Source organism: Brettanomyces bruxellensis, chromosome 9, assembly GCF_011074885.1.
Source record: "Brettanomyces bruxellensis chromosome 9, complete sequence".
Taxonomy (NCBI): Eukaryota; Fungi; Ascomycota; class Pichiomycetes; order Pichiales; family Pichiaceae; genus Brettanomyces; species Brettanomyces bruxellensis.
In genome coordinates this window covers 2,984,496-3,005,007 of record NC_054690.1, presented here as the reverse complement: position 1 = coordinate 3,005,007, position 20,512 = coordinate 2,984,496, and the positions used below count along the sequence as shown (strand labels likewise).

Here is a 20,512-nt window from a genome sequence, read left to right as displayed (position 1 = left end):
TTGGAAAGATTTTGGTCACAAAAATCGGTGTGAATGAAGGAACATCTGTTGAAGAAGCCTCAATCAAATTGTTTCTAGATTATCTATCATACGTATGGTGATCACGACATCCACAAAAGGTGAGTGTGTCCAAGGATTAATTGGCACACATTTATTTCTTTTCTTGGGGGTTCTTTTTGAAGCACCACAAGATAATTTATTTCCTGTAGCCGAATAATGGACTTTTTGCCGTTGAATTAATTTTCCGTTTTCCCAAAAATTAAAAATGGAAATAAACGTTTTTTTTTTTCCCGTTTTTTCTCCCCCTTCCCTCACCCAATGCTTCCTTCTCTCTGCCGGTCTAAAATGAACATGTTGATAATAAATTTGAACAACAACACTTCAAGCATTTGTTCCCATATCAGTTCAAACATACATAGATAACTAGGTAAACGCTACAAAAAATATCATATATAACTTTGGTGTCGTTTTTTTTTTCGCACACTTCCAAAAGCATCTAAATAAGCGAAATAATTAGGTGTTGAGTCATTATGACATCATCCTCAGGTGCCTCAGCTGCAGATAAAACAGCCAAGTCCATTGGTGATCTTTCAGCAAAGGTGCATTCTGGTTCTTCAGCGAGGGAGAATTCAACGTCATCTAAGAAGACATTAGATTTGGAGCCTAACCCTTTCGAGCAATCTTTCGCTCAAAATAAGGTTAAAGGCAATAGTCGCGTTCGAGGACAAAACTCCAACCAAGGAACGTCGTCTTCCTTTTTGCAGAGTCATGCAACAAGAACGAATCAAAATGGCATAACACAGCAAGTATTTCCGCAATCTATTTCGCCGCCAATATTAACACCAGGTGGAAGTAGAAGATTACCGCCGACCAGCGTACTTCCACCGCTGGTAGGAATGCTGACACCTGGTGGAGGATCATTGCCTGGGACCCCAGGTATTTGGTCGGCCCTTTTAGGAGCTGGAGTTACCCCAGGTAGTGCAACATCACCTTACTTTAATATACCAGCATTGGCAGATTCTGCCCAAGGTGTTAGGCCACAGACATCCCAAATGTTGCCAAATTCGTCATCACGCCAATCGCAGGGTATTCAACCTCAACACCAGAAACAGCGGCAACAGCATCAAAGGCAGGCAGTTCAGTTAGGGCAGACATATTATGCGGAAAAAGAAGGTATCAACGCTGATGACACGTCTTTGCTAAGGGGGGGAAATGCTAATACAGGATTTGTTCCGCAGCTTCCAGCACGTTTGCCAAGTGTTGGAAGTATCAACGGATTGATGGGATCTATTCCTAGCTTTACCACAACGCCGGGTGGTTCCGTATCCACCCTTTCAGTTCAACCCAACCCGGATGGGTCTGCTACAGATGCTAACAGCGATGGAACGGGTCAAACAATTATTGGTCTTAAAATGTCCGATGACGTGGCAAATTCAGCAACACCTAGACGCAAGAGAGAAGTCAGTAAGATGGCTAAAGAGCCAGCCAATAAGAAAAAAAAAGTTGATGATAAGGCACGAAAAGCAAAATTAAATGTGGTAAAGGCTAAGCATGGTAAAGTTGGTAGAAAGAGAAAATCACGTAATGATATGACTGAGGAGGAAAAAAGAAGGAATTTCTTAGAGCGGAATAGGCTGGCAGCTTCTAAATGTAGACAGCGGAAGAAGAAAATGGTTGAGAAAATGAAAGAAGATTTACAATTCTATACTTCCCAGTATAGCACGTTAACATCCCATATAAGTATCCTCAGAGAGCATGTTCTGACCCTCAGAACAATTTTATATGCTCACAAGGGATGCCAAAAGCTTATAGAACAGGTTGGTGGAGTCGAAACCTTAAATACCTTGCTCAATGGTACAAATTACGTTTCGCAGCTCCCCCAAGCTCACCATGTGCCAACCCCTCCTTCTGTACAGCTGCAAGGAATAGCTTCGCCGGCGAAATTAGATAATAATGATCTAAATACCTCCCGTCTCCCAACCAGGAATTTCTTGGGTAATAATAACCAATCACAGAGCAAGGTATCTGCTCGAGAATCTGTGGTTAGTTCCAACAGTTCCGCTCTGAACAATTCCCTCATGAACACCCCAGCATCAAATACCACTAATGGAGCCAGTGCAAATGTTTCTGAGCTGAATTTACAAGGAGGTTCGCCTCCTCAAGCTGCTGTTGCTGCTGCCGTTGCATTAAGTGCTAATAGCCTGATAAATAGGCATCAAAATGCTAGAATTCATAATTAGCATATTCAGCTGTATAAATAAGCATTTCATTTGTATTTTTACTTGCATAGATGCACATTTTGATTTTTCATTTTTTATACGTTTACTAAAGGAATTTTGGAGTCTATGTCAACGAAATGACTCGGGTACTATTGATTTACAAGCGCCTGTTATATTTACTTTATTTCGTAATTCCTGTCAGCATGTGTATTTTTTTATCGTAATCTATGTTTTAATCCTAGATTATTTGGGCATTTTATTTTTATGTATTCGATTATATAGCTTTTTTGTATTTTTTCATTAATTCAATTAAATTTATTCTTTTTTGTTCGTGTTTTTTTTGTTCTCTCGCTCGATCTCGCTCCCATTAATCTGTGACTATTCCGGCCTCACTGTTGTCGTCGCAGTATTGACTACGAACAAATTAATTCTTGTCGACGAAGAGAGTTAACAAATAGATAATTTAAGGCACAATTTCCCGTTAATATTAATATGTCTTACAGTTACGTGAATAAGATAGGAAAAATCCTATGTATTGGCAGGAATTACACTGCCCATATCAAGGAGCTTAATAATCTGAAGCCTAAGGAGCCTTTTTTTTTCATAAAGCCGCAGTCGGCAATATTGAAACAGAACGAGGGGCCAATTTTAATTCCAAAGAATGTAGTTGCACATCATGAAATTGAACTTGCTTGCGTTATTGGAAAAAGGCTCCAAAATTTAAGACCTGATAAATTCGGGCCGAAGGAAGCGATCGATGCAATTCAGGGGTATGCGTTGGCAATTGATATGACAGCAAGAAATGTTCAGGCAGAAGCGAAAAGAAAGGGGCTTCCGTGGTCTATTAGCAAAGGATTTGATACATTCTTGCCTATTTCACCTCTTCTCTCAAAAGAAGTAATAACTGATCCGTATAATGTGGAATTGAATTTGAAGGTCAATGACGAACATAGACAGCGTGACCTCGCAAATTTAATGATATTTCCGATTCATAAGTTCATCAGTAGTATGTCCTCAATTATGACATTAAATCCAGGCGATGTTATTCTTACAGGAACACCAAAGGGAGTTGGAATTGTTAATCCAGGAGATATTGTTGAATGCTGGTGCTCAATAAATGGAAAAGAAGTGAGTGACTCTCATATGAAGTTCAATGTAGCCGAGAAGCCTGGCTTCTACGTTTTCCATGAAGAATGAACAATTTTTTTCTGTACGCGTCGATCGACTGTGTGCATGATTATAATAAAATTTGGAAAAGGTCTGAGAATTAAATAGATTACTTTAGAAAAAATGATGGGATGAACACGAGAGTAGCAAAAAAATTTTAGATTTGTTAAAAGCCTAATTTGTGCCTTTACTCGTATAAAGATACAACTTTTACTCAAGCAAATACTGGAGCAATCAAACATTTAAATAATGACTGATAGCACAGCAACATCAGCACTTAAGGTGTCAAAAACACCAGGAAAGAGAGAGCAGAATGGAAACGCCTCAGCTACGGCAGCAGCTACTGCAATGGCTAATGAAAGAGAAAGTAGAACAGCTGCACATACACACATTAAAGGGCTTGGATTAGATGAATTAGGTCATGCAAAAAAAAATGATGGAGGTTTTATTGATCAGGCCGAAGCTCGTGAAGCCTGCGGTGTTATTGTCGACTTAATTAAGTCAAAGAAAATGAGCGGAAAAGCCATTCTTTTGGCCGGTGCTCCGGGAACAGGCAAAACAGCATTGGCATTGGCAATTTCCCAAGAGCTTGGTCCTAAGGTTCCTTTTTGTCCAATTGTCGGTTCTGAGTTATTCTCAGCAGAGGTGAAAAAAACAGAGGCTTTGATGGAGAACTTTAGGAGAGCTATTGGATTGCGAATCAAGGAAACAAAGGAGGTTTACGAAGGTGAAGTTACTGATTTGACACCTGAAGAGGCTGAAAATCCATTGGGTGGATATGGAAAGACAATCAAGCATGTCATTATTGGACTTAAAACTTCGAAAGGTACAAAAAGCCTTAAGCTTGACCCATCCATTTATGAAGCTATCCAGAAAGAGCATGTTGCCGTTGGTGATGTCATCTATATAGAATCAAATACCGGATCAGTGAAACGTGTTGGTAGATCTGATGCTTATGCCACGGAGTTTGACTTAGAAGCTGAAGAATATGTTCCCCTTCCTAAAGGTGATGTTCACAAGAAGAAAGAGATTGTGCAGGATATATCTTTGCATGATTTGGATGTTGCCAATGCCAGTCCTCAAGGTGGGCAGGATATCCTTTCTATGATGGGTCAGTTGATGAAACCAAGAAAAACAGAAATCACCGAAAAACTCAGAGCTGAAGTCAATAAAGTCGTTAGTAAATATATAGATCAAGGAGTTGCTGAGCTTGTTCCAGGTGTTCTTTTTATTGATGAAGTCAATATGCTAGATATTGAATGCTTCACATTTTTGAACAAAGCTTTAGAGTCTGAAATAGCCCCTGTTGTCATTCTAGCCTCTAATAGGGGTCTTACTACTGTTAGAGGAACAGATATTAGATCGCCGCATGGTATTCCACCTGATTTGATTGATCGTTTGTTGATCGTGAGGACATTACCTTATGATCATGATGAATCAAGGGCTATTATTTTGAAAAGATCAAAGGTTGAAGGTTTGTCTTTATCTGGAGAAGCAGTTGATAAGTTGGCATCAACATCCATGTCCACGTCCTTGCGGTATGCTTTACAACTTATGTCGCCCGCCTCTATAATAGCTAATGTGGATGGAAGAAGCACAGTGGAAGCATCTGATATTGACGAGTGTCTGGATCTTTTCTTAGACGTCAAACGGAGCACAAAGATTCTTGAAAAGAACAAGCAATTTTTGTGATATTACCACGTATATATATATAATTGGAAGGTTCTGCTTTCCTTTATTCATTTTTGTTCCAGCTGTTCTTGGAGAATCAAAATGCATTGGTTTGCGAAGTTTGTATTTTTATTTGATTAAATTATAATCGGCTTTAATGTTGTCGTCAAAGTTGCTGTTGGACGATACATAAAAAGAAATTAAAAGAGTAAAAAATTAAAAATAATAAAAATTGAAGTCAGTTCCTATCTCCAAGAGATGAGCATTCTTCTAAGAACCCGTCGACACTGCAAATTTTCGTTGAACCGTAGATAATGGTTCGCTGTTGGTCTTCAACTGATGACGAATTAAGGCCATTACACCAGTCCTGCAGATTTGAATATTCAAGATAATTACCCCCGCCTACAACAAATACCATTGCTTCATCATATGACGATCTTCTTGGGGGTTTAGCATGCGCACCTCTGGTAGAACTTGGGTCAAAATATAAGTAATCATCGGTCATATCAAGAGACGCCTGATTTGCTTGCTGTGGAGTCAGTATAGCCTCCACGATATTGGTAATTGGAAGATTTGACTTCTCCGGCATCAATTTCTTAATTCCAGATATTAAAGACCCCAATCCCTCGGATAATTTGGAAGAGCCTTCACTAGTTATTCCCACCAATTTCGAGGAAAGGCCACTAAATAATGCACTGCCATTTCCAAAAGCACTACCCTGCCCTTTTTTCATATTCTGAGCATCCAGTGTACTAACGGCTGACATTTTATTAAGTTCTTTCACCCTTTTTATGTATGCCAACGCTTTAAGATCCAACCCGGAAGCTTTTAGAATCTCTTCACATTCACTGCAAAACGTCTCCGGTAGTTCACACTTCAAATACATTATTATGTATGTTCTCAATTTATCTTTTGAGTTATCCCCTTTCGTGTCCTTCTTCATTAAATCCAAAAACTGAGTCTGAACTTTGGGATCGGTGATATTTTGCTCTACCTCAAAGAATGAATCTAAGTTTTTGGCCTCTAGCTCCTTGATCAATTCAGTTAGCACGGACATATGCATATCAATAATGTTTTTTCTTTTTGTAAGTTCAGGTAACGCCTTTATAGCCTCTTGAATATGTTTTGTATCAGATCCATCATTTGGATTTATATCTTTTATTGAAGAATAACCAGTTTTAGAAGATATTTCTTTTGCCTCTTCTGTATATTTGGAAAGTTCAGCTTCTACATGCTCAACCGCATCTGGAAATGGAAGTGAGGCATTTTCATTCCAGAAAAAATCATGAGGATCTATATCATACCGTTTCAAAGAAGTTTCACCGTTGTCACTCTTTGTCTCGATTTGAATCGTGTTTCTTTCCAACTTAAAAACGTCCTTGACCATGCACTGGTAAATCCAAGAGTGAGCAAACATTGAAGCGAGATCTATATTTCTGTCCAAGAGTATAAGAACAGACTTGTTATTGCGTATTGAATTGTTGGCAGAGTTTACCCCTGGGGATCTTAACGCTTGCTTTGTATTTATAGAATGATCTCGTAGTCTATGATCAAGCTTTTGTGCGATTAGCTCTGCGGGACCTCCACGATTGGATCTTATAATAGGCACTGATCCCATAGTCAAAACAGCAGAAAATAAGCCAGAAACTATCTCGTTCACTCGGCCACTAATTTCGTCCTCTACTGTTTTTGGATCATAAAATTGGGCATAAACATTTTTCATGTCAAGAGAAAATAAGTTTGGTTCTGTAACTATGAAATCTAAGTACTGGTCATAAACCTGCTTAATCTTGTATGAATTGCCTGTTTCTGCAACCTTCTTCGCAAAATCTTCAAGCAACGACCTACCCAAGCTGGAGGTGAAATTCACGTAAAACTTGGCATAATGATCGTTGTTTACATCAGAAATAATCTTAGCAATATTTTCCACAGTTGGACTGACAAAGTAGACTGCATTAACGTCAGGCAAAGACGTTCGTCTTTGATCAATTAAAGCATGCATCGTGATACCATAGTCTAGCAGATCATTCACACGCAACACAGAAGACACAATTGCTGTAGAACGTCTATCCAAAACAAGAACCTTCCATGTTAATTCCTCTTTGCTCGTTGAAGATACGGGACTGTCATCCATTTGGATATTTAGATGAAGCATTTTCTTCAATCGAGAAACTTGCCGTTCTCTCAAAGAAGGTAATCTTTCAATTAACGACATTCCTACAGCATATACCTTAATAATATTCTGTCGGCTTAAACTTCAACAAAATTATAGCTCAGATTTATGAAGTCGGTAAATAGCCAATAATTTTCCCTCCTGAATGCTTTCATTTGAAATACGTGTTTTTTGGGGATCGCCGGATCAGAAACGCTCAAATTTTGTTCCTAAACTCATACACATGGTAGATAAATTCATGTCAGGTGCAAAGGTGCACATTGTAAATTAGCCAGTTATTAGCTAGTTATACAACTATTCTTCAAGTTACATAATACTTTTATTAAAGTAGTTAGGCATTACTTTCACTATTATCAGAAGTATATCATTTCTAAATTTTAAAGTGGATTTCATGACAATTCTGAATCTGTACAGAAATTAAACCCAATCACCAAACCTGAAAATAAAATAATTTTGAAGTAAATAAATGTGTTATATCATTGAAGAGTATTATCTACTCTTTGAATGATATAGTGTCGTAATCTGAAATAAAGAATTGCGTTGTGGTTATATAACTTTATAGTCCATTGTGCATTACTCTATTCTTTTAACTGGTCCACCTGGTGAATGCTTGTTTCTAGCGGTAAGAATTTCAACGCCATCCTCTGTAACTAAAAGTGTATGCTCAAACTGTGCACTTGGCTTACCGTCTGCAGTTGAAACAGTCCAGTCATCGGGCCAACTTATATCCTTAAATGTTCCCATGTTGAGCATAGGCTCAATTGTAAAGCATATTCCTGCCTTACAAGTACCTGGTGCTTTATTATTAGCATAGTGTAAAATTTCGGGTGAGGTATGGAAGAGATTATTAATTCCATGTCCACAATATGTCCTAACAACAGAAAGACCATGTTCTTTAGCATGCTTCTCTATGACATCACCAAAATGTCTAAATGGTGTGCCCGGTTTCACAGTTGAAATTGCCATCATCGTAGCTTCCCTAGTAGTTTCAACCAAGTTAACAAGGTCTTTGTTTTTTCTTGCTTTCTCTCCAACGTAATATGTTTCATTCAAATCAGCATGAAAGCCAAACTTATAAATTGTGACATCCAAATTGACAATATCACCATCTTTTAAAATAGTTTTGTCTGGAATGCCATGGCAAATGATCTCGTTCACCGAAGTACAAACAGATTTCGGAAAGTTGTAGTAGTTCAAGGGTGATGGATATGCCTTTCTCTTGATGCATTCTGCGTAAATTATGTCATCAAGTTGCTCGGTAGTAACGCCTGGCTTGATTGCAGCCGCAGTTGCGTCTAACACCTCTCGTCCTAACTTACAGACCACTCTCATCTTTTTGATTTCGTCTTCAGAAAGAACCCTAACACTGTTCGAACGATCAGCCTTCATTTCACTAATCGGCTGACCATCTAATGCATAGTCGGGCCTTTTGATACTGTCTGGAATACGAGGCTTGATACTCAATGGGTACGTTGGTCTCACATCACCGGTGAATTCAAATTCTGAAAATGGATTGTAGGTTTCAGAATCATCCTTAGGATGAAAGTTTTTGTGTATATGCCATGCCTTCCGAAAGCAAGTTTTTCCACAGAAGTAAATCTTATGACCAAATTTCAGGCAAACTGGGCATTTCAGATTTGATTCCGTTTCTTTCCCGCAGAACGGAGAGGAGCAGTAGTGTTTCTCTTCTGCAGCAGAAGGGCATGATGATGTATTTTTGGCAACAGTGGTCATTTCCAAGTTATCTAAATATCAGTAACAATCTTTGAATAGTATAAAAACAATCTCGTTATCTGAAATCGGTAAATTCTTTTGAAGTTAAGAAGTGAGTGAAAGAAATAAACAAACCTGATTTTTAAATGCCGAAATCCCTCTGTTTTTACAAAGCACCCAATTTTCAGCAAGGCTTCGCATATTCTATGGAGGGCACAATAGGATTGTGATAAAAATTTTTTCATCAACCAATTTGACTTGCGAATCAGATTTGTTCGCGAAACCTTCCCGGAAGTAAGCTTCTTCACGTTTTAAGTAAAGCTTGAGCATGAACGTAAAAAATACCCTCAAATCATCGCTGTCCTGTTCTATAGACCTATTGAAAGACACGTTGAACTTATTTTATATTTGGGGTTATAATGACTGTTACTCAAGTAAAAGGATATACTGTCCTTCCAGTTCGCCTTGACGCAACATCACAGTTCAAAAGTTTAGTGCATTTTTTGTTCATAAAGAAGCATGTATCTAAAGAGATACCGGAAGGGAAAACGCGATCGCTTTTTTTTGTGAACTTACCTGTTGGATCTAGTTTTGCTTCCATGAAACGTCTAATAAGTGAAATATCCCTTGGTGCAAATATAGAAAGCTTTCACTTTTGTGAATACTATGACTCTGAGAGTATCATAAGTTATGGTGTCAATTTAAATCTAAGCAAACTCAGCAATCCTGACTTTGGGGAAAAAGTTCAAAGAAATTGTATCCCAGTTGGTTGTGGCATAGTTACGTTTCTTGATAAGTCTGGACTTGATATGGCATATAATAGTATTAGAAAAATTGCTTTGTCAGTGAACACCGATATAAAGATACCGAAATGGGATATTCTTGGAAATGCTTATATTGGTTCAAACAGATATAGATCTAAAATTACTGGCATGGTGAATGATTCAAATTTATTGGCGAGCAATGTTGCTTCATCTATGGAGGAGTTCGAGAATCGTGAGCATAAAGTCAGTTTAGAGTTGAATGACATGAAAGAGCAAGTTGATGAAGACGGCTTCACTATCGTTGTTGGTCCGCATAGAAAAACTAAGAGTGGAATTATAGGATCTTTGAAGACAGCAGCAGACCTTATGCATGATGAAAAATATATGAGAAAGGTCCAAAAGAGACAAAAGAATAATTTCTATAGATTTCAGATTAGGGAAAGGAAAAAACAAGAGGTCAGTGATTTACTCCAGAAGTTTAAGGATGACCAGGAACGTGTCCGTGCCATGAGAGAAAAGAGGAGGTTTAACCCTTATTGAATGGTAATTGTAATAAGCTGGTTGCGCCCTTTTAACCACGCTGATATAAAGTTTTATTTTAAATTTTTCTATTTTGAGGTAGGTAATACATGGCTTTTAAGAATAAACTGAAGATATCATTTCGACCTGAACTGTAAAAAAAAAAAGATTTCACTGTCGCATAATTTATACATAAGGAGAGAAAAAGTAAAAACATTCTCTTACAAACGGCCACCTGGGGTATCGAACTTTGAATAATCAAGGCCATCTTCCTCGTCAACCTGACGAAGCATCATAGAAGGATTAAGCCCTAAATCCTGCAGCTCCTTAAAAATCATCACAGGCATTTCATCATAACCTAGTATGCGCTCCTGATCACCACCATATACAATAACCAATGCATAATTTTTCCACTCAGAAATATCCAAGCCATGACTTCTCATTGCAGCTTGTAATATCTTGTAACATCTATCTTCTTTTCTTGCTCTAAGTTGTTTTAACTGTTCATTGGAAGAATTGTAACTAGACCTGTGTGTCATATCATTTAGTTTACCTGCAGATAAACCGTTTGAAGAGGTCCTCCTAACTGGAGCATTTCTTCCAGAGGGAACAATTCGAGGCTTCTCTTTCACAGCGGTAAATGCAGTCAGGAGTTCAGCGCTAGATATAGCTGAAGATAATGAATTTATAGTTTCCTGGTCTTGATTATCTATCTCTGATAATCTACTGTTTCTAAGGTCGCTTCGGGAGCTAGTAATAGTCGCTCCATCAGACATTGTATTCCCTCTATACTTTTGGTGATCATCTATTTCATTCTGTTGCAGTGTACCCTGAATTTGCTCTCGTGTTAGTGATGCATGGTTATACTTTAAATTCACATCCGAACCTCCAGCCGGCGTTGGTAATGGTTTTTTATCTTTCAACTCCTTGAGAATTGGAAGAAGATCCTCCCTCAATTTTGTAAATTGATGCAGAAGTGATTTGTTATCATTTTCTGAGCCCAAAATAACCTCATCTCGAATGCTTTGAGAAAGAATGTTGATCAACGAGGTAGCCATGATTGTGGATTGAAGCTGCGACATAACAGGATGATCGCTTTCAAAGGAAAGAAAGCCACTATTTAACTCGGATAAAGCAGTACTGATATCCCTCATCAATTTCAATCTTATTCTGAGATTCGGAATCCCCATTTCCTTCAATTCCTCTGTATTCAGGAAAGGTAGTACCAAGCCTGTAATATTATGTGACCGGAATGCGCTAACAATCTCATCTGTGTAACCAGAATTTCTCAACCATAAAAGAACTTGGTCATTACTCCATGGACGCATACCTACCTAAACTTCGAATAAATTATCAGAAGTTATCGAAACCCCCCGTAATCGCACATATGAACTAAAGTCGATCCCTCCTGACACTTTAAATTGATGCTACATGATTTAAATAATCTTCGTGGAATGCTGTAATCCTTCAATTTTCGAAGGAAAAACTGAGGAACCAAAAAATTAAGCCCTACGCGGGGCTTGAACCCGCAACCTTGTGATTAAGAGTCACACGCTCTACCGATTGAGCTAGCAAGGCTTAAAACGTTTTTGTAAAAGGTCGGACTGAAGGTAACAAAATATTATTTTCAATAACCTGAAGTATAAGGATTCTTTAGATGATTACCAAATCCGTCTAAAGATATATAATAGATTAATAAGATTGTTATCTGATACTTCTCGTATCCTTTCATATCTCTTATCTCATAGCTCTCTATGAATCATTCTATTCATTCATTATTCTATCTAATAACTTATCTTTTCCATCTCCCTTTCTTCAAAAATAACTAAATCATAATCTAACCTTGCCTCTGTATCAAAGGAGGGCAAGGGCGCATATTTATATTAAATGGAGAATGACACTTCTTCCATTTCTCTTCCAATTTCATACAATAACAAATTATATGCCAAAGAGGAATCCATCCTGTTTGGGAACATCACATTATGTGAATTCAGCATAACCCGCGATCATGCAAAAACCTGTTGTTTTGCATATGCAGTCGCCACACGAATATTAGTCAGCTTATTCCGATGTAGCTCTTTCTTATTGTCCTTCGGGTCACTATCCTTTCAGTACGCTTTATTTCTTATTCGCGCTTCTCATAAATTATTTCGGAAACTATTTATATCTTTCCGTGTTACCTAATCAGGTAAATGAATTCATTAATATTTTATCTGGCTTTAAACCAATATGCGCTTGGCTTGACCCCTTACAGTTTTTACGTTATGCAAGTTTTAATATGAACCTAAATTATTTTAGATTATTTATGTACAAAGTGTTTTGTGTGTTTGTTTTGAAGTGTTGAATCAAAGCACTAAAAGAGGAAATATTGTATGTTGTAAAATAATGTATTTAGAATGTTATGATGTAATTAAGATTGTCAGAGTGTGTCGGACATATGAGAATATTTGTCAGAGTATATAAATCCCGTGTGACATTTGTATCTGCTTAATTGCTCACATATCTCTGTGCCGTAGCACTACCGAGCGCGCAGATGTCCAAGGTTATGGACGAGATTGGTCATATAGTTCGGATATAGAAAAGACTTCTGTTGCATAGAATGACCCCCATAACAAAATAGGGTCCTTACGAACATGTTTGTAATCCAGCGAGAACCCGAAGGTTACTCTTGGTTTCAGCTGAAGGATCACTTCAAGATGGATTTCCTTATATGAATATGTATTGCAAATTACACAATAAAGTCGTCGTCCCTTCTAAGAGACATATAGTATATAAGGAAAAAGTAGTACATACATATAAGAGATATTTTTCCGCAGAAGTGGAATAGGTCATTCTCAGCCGAAAGTAGATTAGGGAGAAATTTATTTCACAGGAAAAATTTCCCCGCGAATTATTTCTTATATCTGTCTGAACATTAATTTGATCCACATATTATAAATCAAATACCAGTTGAACCTTTATGCGTTATTAACATATAAAACATTATTATAACTCATAGGTTCCGACAATATTACCTAGTATTAGGCAATCTATTATTATATGTCATTAGATTTATTTTTTTAAGATCTGAACCTATTCTAAATTAACGAAGATTTAGAATAATATCTATTAGAGACAATCCTGGATAAAATGCACTAACTGCGTATGTCAGGGAATCAGCAGAAAAATAATTATGCGCGATCATAATTCTATTTCTGAGAATTAAACCTTTTTTTTTATATTATGCATGATTACCTCACTTTATTTTCCTTTTTATTTTTACTTTACTTTACCTCTTTTTATATAGCTTGTTTCTTCTACGAAGGGACGAGACCCGATAGCCTATTTTGCAATACAACTAGTTCGATTCCACTTGATGTGTCAGAGTATATAAATCCCGTGCGACATTTGTATCTGCTTAATTGCTCGCATACCCCTGTGCCGTCGCACTACCGAGCACGCAGATGCCCAAGGTTATGAATGGGATTTGCCACATTATTCGGATATAGAAAAAACTTCTGTTGCATGGAATGACCCCCATAACAAAATAGGGTCCTTACGAACACGTTTGTAATCCAGCGGGAACCCGAAGGTTACTCTTGGTTTCAGCTGAACGATCACTTCAAGATGGTTTTCTTTATATGAATATGTATTGCAAATTACACAATAAAGTCGTCGTCCCTTTTAAGAGACACATAGTATATAAAGAAAAAGTAGTACATACATATAAGAGATATTTTTCCGCAGAAGTGGAATAGGCCATAATTCTGTTTCTGAGAATTAAATCTTGTTTTTATACTATGTGTAATATTTTAGTTAATTGGTTTAAGTGTGACACCAATTACTTTATGAAGTTTGTGTTATAACCAGTATTGAGCATTTTTCAGGCTAAAGAAAGGAAAAGTATAAAAGTAAAAGAACTAAGTAAGAAGGTAAAATGAACAGGATAATGTCAAAACAATGGAAGGATAGAACAATGAGGTTCTAAGAAGAACAAGGCTAGAATTGTCTATGTTGTCGTATAAGAAGAAAAATGACAAATATATATAGACAAGATATCCTCTTGTCTCTATACCAAATCATATTTACAAGTTATATACCACGAGATATTAAACAAATCTGGTAACACTAACTTTAACAGATAAAAAAGGGGAAATGCACGTGCTTAAATACCTTTAATCCAAATGAGCTAGGTTTTCTTGGATATGAACAAGACAGGGTAGCTTTATGAAGACGCGACTGTCGACGTATCAATTACAGCATATAACTTGTACATAAGATTTAGTATAGACACAAGAGGATATCTTGTCTTTATATAATTGTCATTCTTCTTCTTACACGACTGTGTAGACAATAAACCTTGTTCTACTTAGAACTTCAATGTTCTACTCTTCTATTGTTTTGGAATCAAAACGGAACAGTCTTAAAACAACAAATTCCTTATTAACAAGGATGTTACAGTTGTAACATCACATAAGAGTAGAACCAAATTCATGTAAAATGTGAATATCTTCCTGCTTGCATGCTTTGCTACACAAATGCTTTATATACTACATCGAAAATCAAGTACTATATTAAAATCCAAGCCCATGAACTTTAACAAAGATACTAAGTCCTAGAGGTAAAAATAATGTATAAAAAGATACATCAAATGGATAAATACATGTGCTTAGATGCTCTTATTTCTTTTGAGAAAGGCCATTCTGGGTATAGAATTAGCCGAGGTAGTTTTAGATGCAACTATCAGCGAGTCCGTTACTTCCTCAAATTTTATGTTCGCTTTTCTTATGACGATATGAATATTAAAAATTTTATAAAATTTAAGATAAATAAATCAGTTTTCAGGATCATTGCTTTAGTTATCTTTAGTAACGTTGAAAATAACAATAACGACATTCATTCTATTTTTTCCCTACTGGTGAACGTATGTTCACCGTTACTTTAAAGGAATTACACGTTTGTCCATAATATCTGGAAAAATGATCTCGTTGACGTTAGTTCTTTAAAAAATTTTGAATATCTTCAGCCTATTTGATAATTCCTCGGATCAATAAAGAAAACAATATCTATTAGAAACTTAAACTAAAACTAATTAGATGCGAGTAAAACCGTGATCGAGCAAGCGATAGCCAATAAGGCAAAATATCTAGTAATTTTGGGGTACCTACATAGCTTGGATCTATAAGTTGGTTTGATAGGAATGTTAAGCATTACATGATGAAATAGCACAGCAACAGAACACTTTGCAAACACTATTTTATTTCACTCTTCATGAATCTATAATATATAGGGCTATAATATATATTGAAATTGATGGTCTATATCAGGGTTGAAGATGAATAGATAAAATGTGAAGACCTGATTAGCAAAGCTTAATTTTTTAATTTTTTCTGCGATAAGACTTATATTATAGTAACAGAAGAAGGAAGATATCAATTATCTCTCACCAACAAAAATAAAAAAGTAGACAATTACTACCTCTACTTAGTATTTACCTTATAAAGTTTTCATTCTTGGATTGAACAATACAGTGCATTCAAAATAATATTGTACGCTCCCACGCAAAAAATCCGAATAGTAAAGCCCTATTTCCCCTTTGGTGATGATGTCCGCCATCTTACTGCAGATACTGGAAACTATTTTTATTCGTAGTCTGCACAATAACTACAGTTTTTTTTTTTGGCCCTCGTACAAATATTATCAGGTCCTGTTGATTGCTGCCTTAAATACTGGCTTTGAATGGCAAGTTCAATTAAAAAAAAGTAACAGAATATTAAGTGTGGAAACATCCCTCGGCCACACCAGGTTTTATCCTATATAGCCCTCGCACACACTTTCGTTTTTATTTAATTCTCCCACAATCGATACAACATTTCTTCTACTGATAGCGACATTCTTTCTTCATCAGATCAGACTTAACGAACATTGAACCGGGTTATCTATTTCTTTTATTGCTTTCATACGATTAAAATTGCCTTTGGAGAACGCAACTTGGTCAACTTCCTTCCTTTTTAACCATGAAGCTTTCTTTAACTGTTATCTCAACAATTGCACTAGCCCTCAGCTACTGCCATTCTGCCGATGCTGCTGTTCATACATTGCAATTGAAGAAAAATCCGGACGCGGGCACATTTAAAGGCGTCACATTTCCTGAATACGTTCAGTCTTTAAAAAGTAAATACATTGAAACCTTCCAAAGATTTACAAAGAAAATAGAGAAGAGAGATAACCATGTCCTGTCTTCCGAACAGAAGTCTCAGAAAGCATTCGTTCCATTTGTTGAGAATGAACCATCTGAGTTTTCTGATGCTTTAATTATGGGAGGTCACGATTCACCGTTGACCAATTATATGAATGCCCAATACTTCAGTGAAATTGAATTGGGAACTCCCGGTCAGAAATTCAAAGTTATTTTGGATACCGGCTCTTCAAATCTTTGGGTCCCTTCTAGTGATTGTGCATCTCTTGCCTGCTATTTGCATACCAAATACGATCACGAGCAGTCATCCACATACAAAAAGAATGGCAGCGAGTTTTCAATTCAATATGGTTCTGGCTCTATGAAAGGGTACATTTCTCAAGACACTCTTAAAATTAGTGACTTAGAAATTACTAATCAGGATTTCGCCGAGGCAACAGAAGAGCCGGGATTGGCTTTTGCCTTCGGAAAATTTGATGGAATTTTAGGTTTAGGATACGATACTATTTCTGTTAATCATATTGTTCCCCCTGTCTATAATGCCATTAATTCCGGATTGCTTGACAATCCGCAATTTTCATTTTACTTGGGAGACACTTCGAAGACCGAAGATGGTGGCGTTTGCACATTTGGTGGTATTGATGACTCCAAATTCACAGGCAAAATTACCTGGCTACCAGTCAGAAGAAAGGCTTACTGGGAGGTGAAATTTGAAGGCATTGGACTTGGCGATGAATACGCTGAATTGCAAAGCCACGGTGCCGCTATAGATACCGGTACATCATTAATCGTCCTACCATCCCAGCTTGCCGAAATTTTGAACTCAGAGATCGGAGCCGAGAAGTCTTGGTCTGGTCAGTATACAGTTGACTGTAACAAGAGGGATTCACTTCCTGACTTGACATTGACTTTTGGAGGATATAATTTTACCCTATCTCCATACGATTATACTTTGGAGGTCTCCGGTTCATGCATGTCTGCGTTTACGGGAATGGATATGCCAGAACCAATTGGACCACTTGCTATAATTGGTGATGCATTCCTTAGAAGATACTACTCGGTTTACGATTTGGGAAAAGATGCTGTTGGATTGGCTAAAGCCATCTGAATTTAAATGTTCTTATTCACACGTAAAGGTCTTTCTCCTATTTACCAAGTTTATCCCATTCATTACCAACTTGCTAGAAGCTCCGCTATGAGGTCGTCCTTCACCTATTAGTTTTTTTTTATTACCTTATCTCAGCATTATTATTAGTTTTTTGTTTTATATATGCTTTTTGATCATTTTTATCTTATTAAGTTTTGTTTTCTATTATACTGGGTTATTTGAATAAGACTTTTGTGCTTTAGCGTAAACTGTAAAAAAGCACAAATATCGAAATATAGAAAAAGTCGTGTAGAGTGCACAATGTCTGATACACGTTGAAGCACTTCGGCATGCTCATTTTTTTTGCCTTTTTGGATTAAGCACACCAGTTCTTGAATCCAAATCATCTCTACTACGCTTTTTCGCATATGAATTTGAACATTGTCGAGGAGTATACAATTTGCCATGTTTCATGCACTCCGTCATTTTTGCCTTGAGTAAGAGGGAATCCCCTGTATTAATTGGTACAATTGGTTCCGTGTTATCGTTAACATTTTCACCCCTATTAAAAAGACCCGTACCGTCATCGATTATAACTCTGTAAATGATTTCATCCCTATTCTGCCTGTCTCTAAAAAGACTGATCATGTCATTATTATGTATTTTCACTTTATGCCCCTTACCTACCTTCCGGTTTCCAATAAAGCAACCATTGGTGCTGCTGTCCAATAGCCAAATATCTTCCAGTCCCATAGCTGGCGACTCGTAAATTGATGGTGCTTTAATTGGATGCCTTTTTTTGATGATAGTACAATGCAGTTTGGAAATTCGTTCGTCTGCAAGGGTATAGTCTAAATTATTAAACCTCCCGGCGAAAAATGCTAGTGTACCTTGCTTAATATGTATAATAGATTTCACGTTCATATTTCCAGGAGGTGACACTAATTTTAGAGTCAAGAAAGTACCTGGAAGAGCTTGATAATCATGATGAGACATCTTTTCATCTTCAGCAGGAGCTTTATTTTTGGCACCAAAATTTCCTGTTAGCTGGCCATCAATTTGAACGCCCTTGCCGGAGCAAAAAGTAGCACTACCATTTATCGCGAGCGGTGATGTCGCATTAATGATAGTTTCTCTTTGTGAATACCCTATTTGCTGAACTGGTGTCACCGGAAGGGGAATCAAATTTTCATCGACATGATCTTGCAAAGGGCTTTCAGCCTTCGATTCAAGTAGTGGCTCCATTTTTTCCCTACGTGCACGTTGAGAAAATGCCTGTGACATTCTTTGTTGATACGACTGGCTCTGCGATAGACTAACTTGTGAATCTTGTGGACAAATTTCACAAATCCATGGGTGCTGTAGTGCTTGCTTAGCATTTAGTCTAAGCGATACATCATTTTCAAGTAATCGATTTAAAAAATCTCTTCCTTCAATAGAGACCCCGTTTTCATTGAGCAATGACTCATGATAATTCCCTGTAGTGATATTTTTGAACAAAGCCTCCTGCGTTGATCCACTAAATGGGAGGTGTGCAGTCAAAATGACAAATAAGAGACATCCAATTGACCACATGTCTACTTTATTGGAATAAGAGTCCTCTAAAGATTTACCGTTTCCCAAGTATCGTTTCTTTCCGTTTTTTACAGAACCATATTTTCCCGTTATTACCTCCGGTGCCAAATAAGCCAAAGTTCCACAAAAGGTTTTCATTACACCACCCTTTTCCTGTCCTTTCGCTAAACCAAAATCAGTTATTTTTACGGTAACAGGATCGTCCTGAGCAATCAGGATATTATCTGGTTTCAAATCTCGATGTGATATACCTTTAGAGTGGACATATCGGATGGCGAGAAGTATTTGACGAGCGATTTCTCTACCGGCTGCTTCGCCAACAGCTCCATAGGAAGCTACGAAGTCCATCAAGTCTCCACCAGGAACATACTCCATAACGAGGTAATAAGATGACTCGTCCTCATAAAAAGCTTTCAGCGCAACAATCCCTGGATGATGCAGCTTCTGTAAAATCTTCAATTCCCTACTCACACCTTCTAGTGCACCAGTTAACGCTTTCTTCTTGGATATAATTTTTACTGCAAATGTTTTTCCTGTTTTGCGTTCTATGGCCTTTTTAACTGTAGCAAATGCTCCAGATCCAACGATCTCATCGCGTATTATAAAATCTGCAAATATACCATTTTTCTCCTGCTTAGGCAACTCGGACGATCTTCTAATGTTAGGCTTTATACTATGGTCAGATGCTACCAATTTCTTGCCTTCTTCTTTGACATTTGATAAATTTAATTCAGACATTGAGTTTTCAGCTTTACCAACCGCCCCATCTTCTGCGCCTGCCTTAGGAAAATGAACCACAAATCGAATGACATCAGCAGGAACACCAATTCCTATGCTAATCTCATCACCTTGTGTCAAAATATAATTAGTACCCTTTATTAACTTGGAACCATTAACCCACGTTCCATTTGTAGAAGTATCCTGAATCATCATGTTGGAATCATGGCTCCAATGACGGTCACTTAAATTCATCCAAAGTTTGAAATGTCTATTACTGATCCTATTGCTCTTTGTAGGGAGAACATAATCACACACTTCAGACCTTCTTCCAAAAATCCATTCCTGCCTGTCATTATCGGCATCCTCCTTTAGTTTGATGTCAATATATATATTTCCACCACTCATCGTGGTGGTGCAAATCAATCGACAAACAACCCCTGATTTCACCAGTTCATCAACTAAATGATCTGTTCGAGGATTATAGGCATTTGGCTGAGTCGGTTGTGTGACTGGGGTTAAATGTAACTTCTGTGCTTTACGCTGTTTGTATGTCAGCTTTTGCTTGACTCGTTTGTTAAATGGACGCAAAATATCTGCCATGAAGATCGTGCTTTATTCTGTTCACAAAGATGACAAAGGTACAACTAAATAAATTCAAATATTCCAAAAATTGGAATATAATTTTGGAGACTAGATTTTTAGGTATAAGAACAGCTAGTTGTTGGT

At 37.2% G+C, this 20,512-nt stretch overlaps 9 protein-coding genes and 1 non-coding gene across 10 annotated transcripts; 5 read left to right on the top strand and 5 right to left on the bottom strand.

Annotated features, from left to right (window-relative positions):
• Positions 1–530: 530 nt before the first annotated feature.
• On the top strand, positions 531–2,240 carry BRETT_003115 (uncharacterized protein; the record flags this gene model as incomplete). The annotated part of the gene is made up of 1 exon (XM_041281628.1): positions 531–2,240. One exon carries the CDS (start codon positions 531–533, stop codon positions 2,238–2,240), a length of 1,710 nt encoding a protein of 569 aa, XP_041139419.1.
• Positions 2,241–2,711: 471 nt separating this feature from the next.
• BRETT_003114 (uncharacterized protein) lies at positions 2,712–3,416 on the top strand (the record flags this gene model as incomplete). Its single annotated transcript, XM_041281627.1, has 1 exon — positions 2,712–3,416. The coding sequence occupies one exon, from the start codon at positions 2,712–2,714 to the stop codon at positions 3,414–3,416; it is 705 nt and encodes a 234-aa protein (XP_041139418.1).
• Positions 3,417–3,635: 219 nt separating this feature from the next.
• RBV1 (RUVB-like protein) lies at positions 3,636–5,078 on the top strand (the record flags this gene model as incomplete). Its single annotated transcript, XM_041281626.1, has 1 exon — positions 3,636–5,078. The coding sequence occupies one exon, from the start codon at positions 3,636–3,638 to the stop codon at positions 5,076–5,078; it is 1,443 nt and encodes a 480-aa protein (XP_041139417.1).
• A 217-nt stretch (positions 5,079–5,295) lies between these two features.
• BRETT_003112 (uncharacterized protein) lies at positions 5,296–7,212 on the bottom strand (the record flags this gene model as incomplete). Its single annotated transcript, XM_041281625.1, has 1 exon — positions 5,296–7,212. One exon carries the CDS (start codon positions 7,210–7,212, stop codon positions 5,296–5,298), a length of 1,917 nt encoding a protein of 638 aa, XP_041139416.1.
• A 591-nt stretch (positions 7,213–7,803) lies between these two features.
• Positions 7,804–8,964, bottom strand: BRETT_003111 (uncharacterized protein; the record flags this gene model as incomplete). The annotated part of the gene is made up of 1 exon (XM_041281624.1): positions 7,804–8,964. One exon carries the CDS (start codon positions 8,962–8,964, stop codon positions 7,804–7,806), a length of 1,161 nt encoding a protein of 386 aa, XP_041139415.1.
• A 578-nt stretch (positions 8,965–9,542) lies between these two features.
• On the top strand, positions 9,543–10,247 carry BRETT_003110 (uncharacterized protein; the record flags this gene model as incomplete). Its single annotated transcript, XM_041281623.1, has 1 exon — positions 9,543–10,247. One exon carries the CDS (start codon positions 9,543–9,545, stop codon positions 10,245–10,247), a length of 705 nt encoding a protein of 234 aa, XP_041139414.1.
• Positions 10,248–10,447: 200 nt separating this feature from the next.
• BRETT_003109 (uncharacterized protein) lies at positions 10,448–11,554 on the bottom strand (the record flags this gene model as incomplete). The annotated part of the gene is made up of 1 exon (XM_041281622.1): positions 10,448–11,554. One exon carries the CDS (start codon positions 11,552–11,554, stop codon positions 10,448–10,450), a length of 1,107 nt encoding a protein of 368 aa, XP_041139413.1.
• Positions 11,555–11,731: 177 nt separating this feature from the next.
• Positions 11,732–11,804, bottom strand: BRETT_003108. Its single transcript has one exon. It is a non-coding gene; the product is annotated as a tRNA-Lys (tRNA).
• A 4,418-nt stretch (positions 11,805–16,222) lies between these two features.
• Positions 16,223–17,512, top strand: APR1 (aspartic proteinase precursor; the record flags this gene model as incomplete). Its single annotated transcript, XM_041281621.1, has 1 exon — positions 16,223–17,512. One exon carries the CDS (start codon positions 16,223–16,225, stop codon positions 17,510–17,512), a length of 1,290 nt encoding a protein of 429 aa, XP_041139412.1.
• Positions 17,513–17,845: 333 nt separating this feature from the next.
• On the bottom strand, positions 17,846–20,386 carry BRETT_003106 (uncharacterized protein; the record flags this gene model as incomplete). The annotated part of the gene is made up of 1 exon (XM_041281620.1): positions 17,846–20,386. The coding sequence occupies one exon, from the start codon at positions 20,384–20,386 to the stop codon at positions 17,846–17,848; it is 2,541 nt and encodes an 846-aa protein (XP_041139411.1).
• Positions 20,387–20,512: the final 126 nt, after the last annotated feature.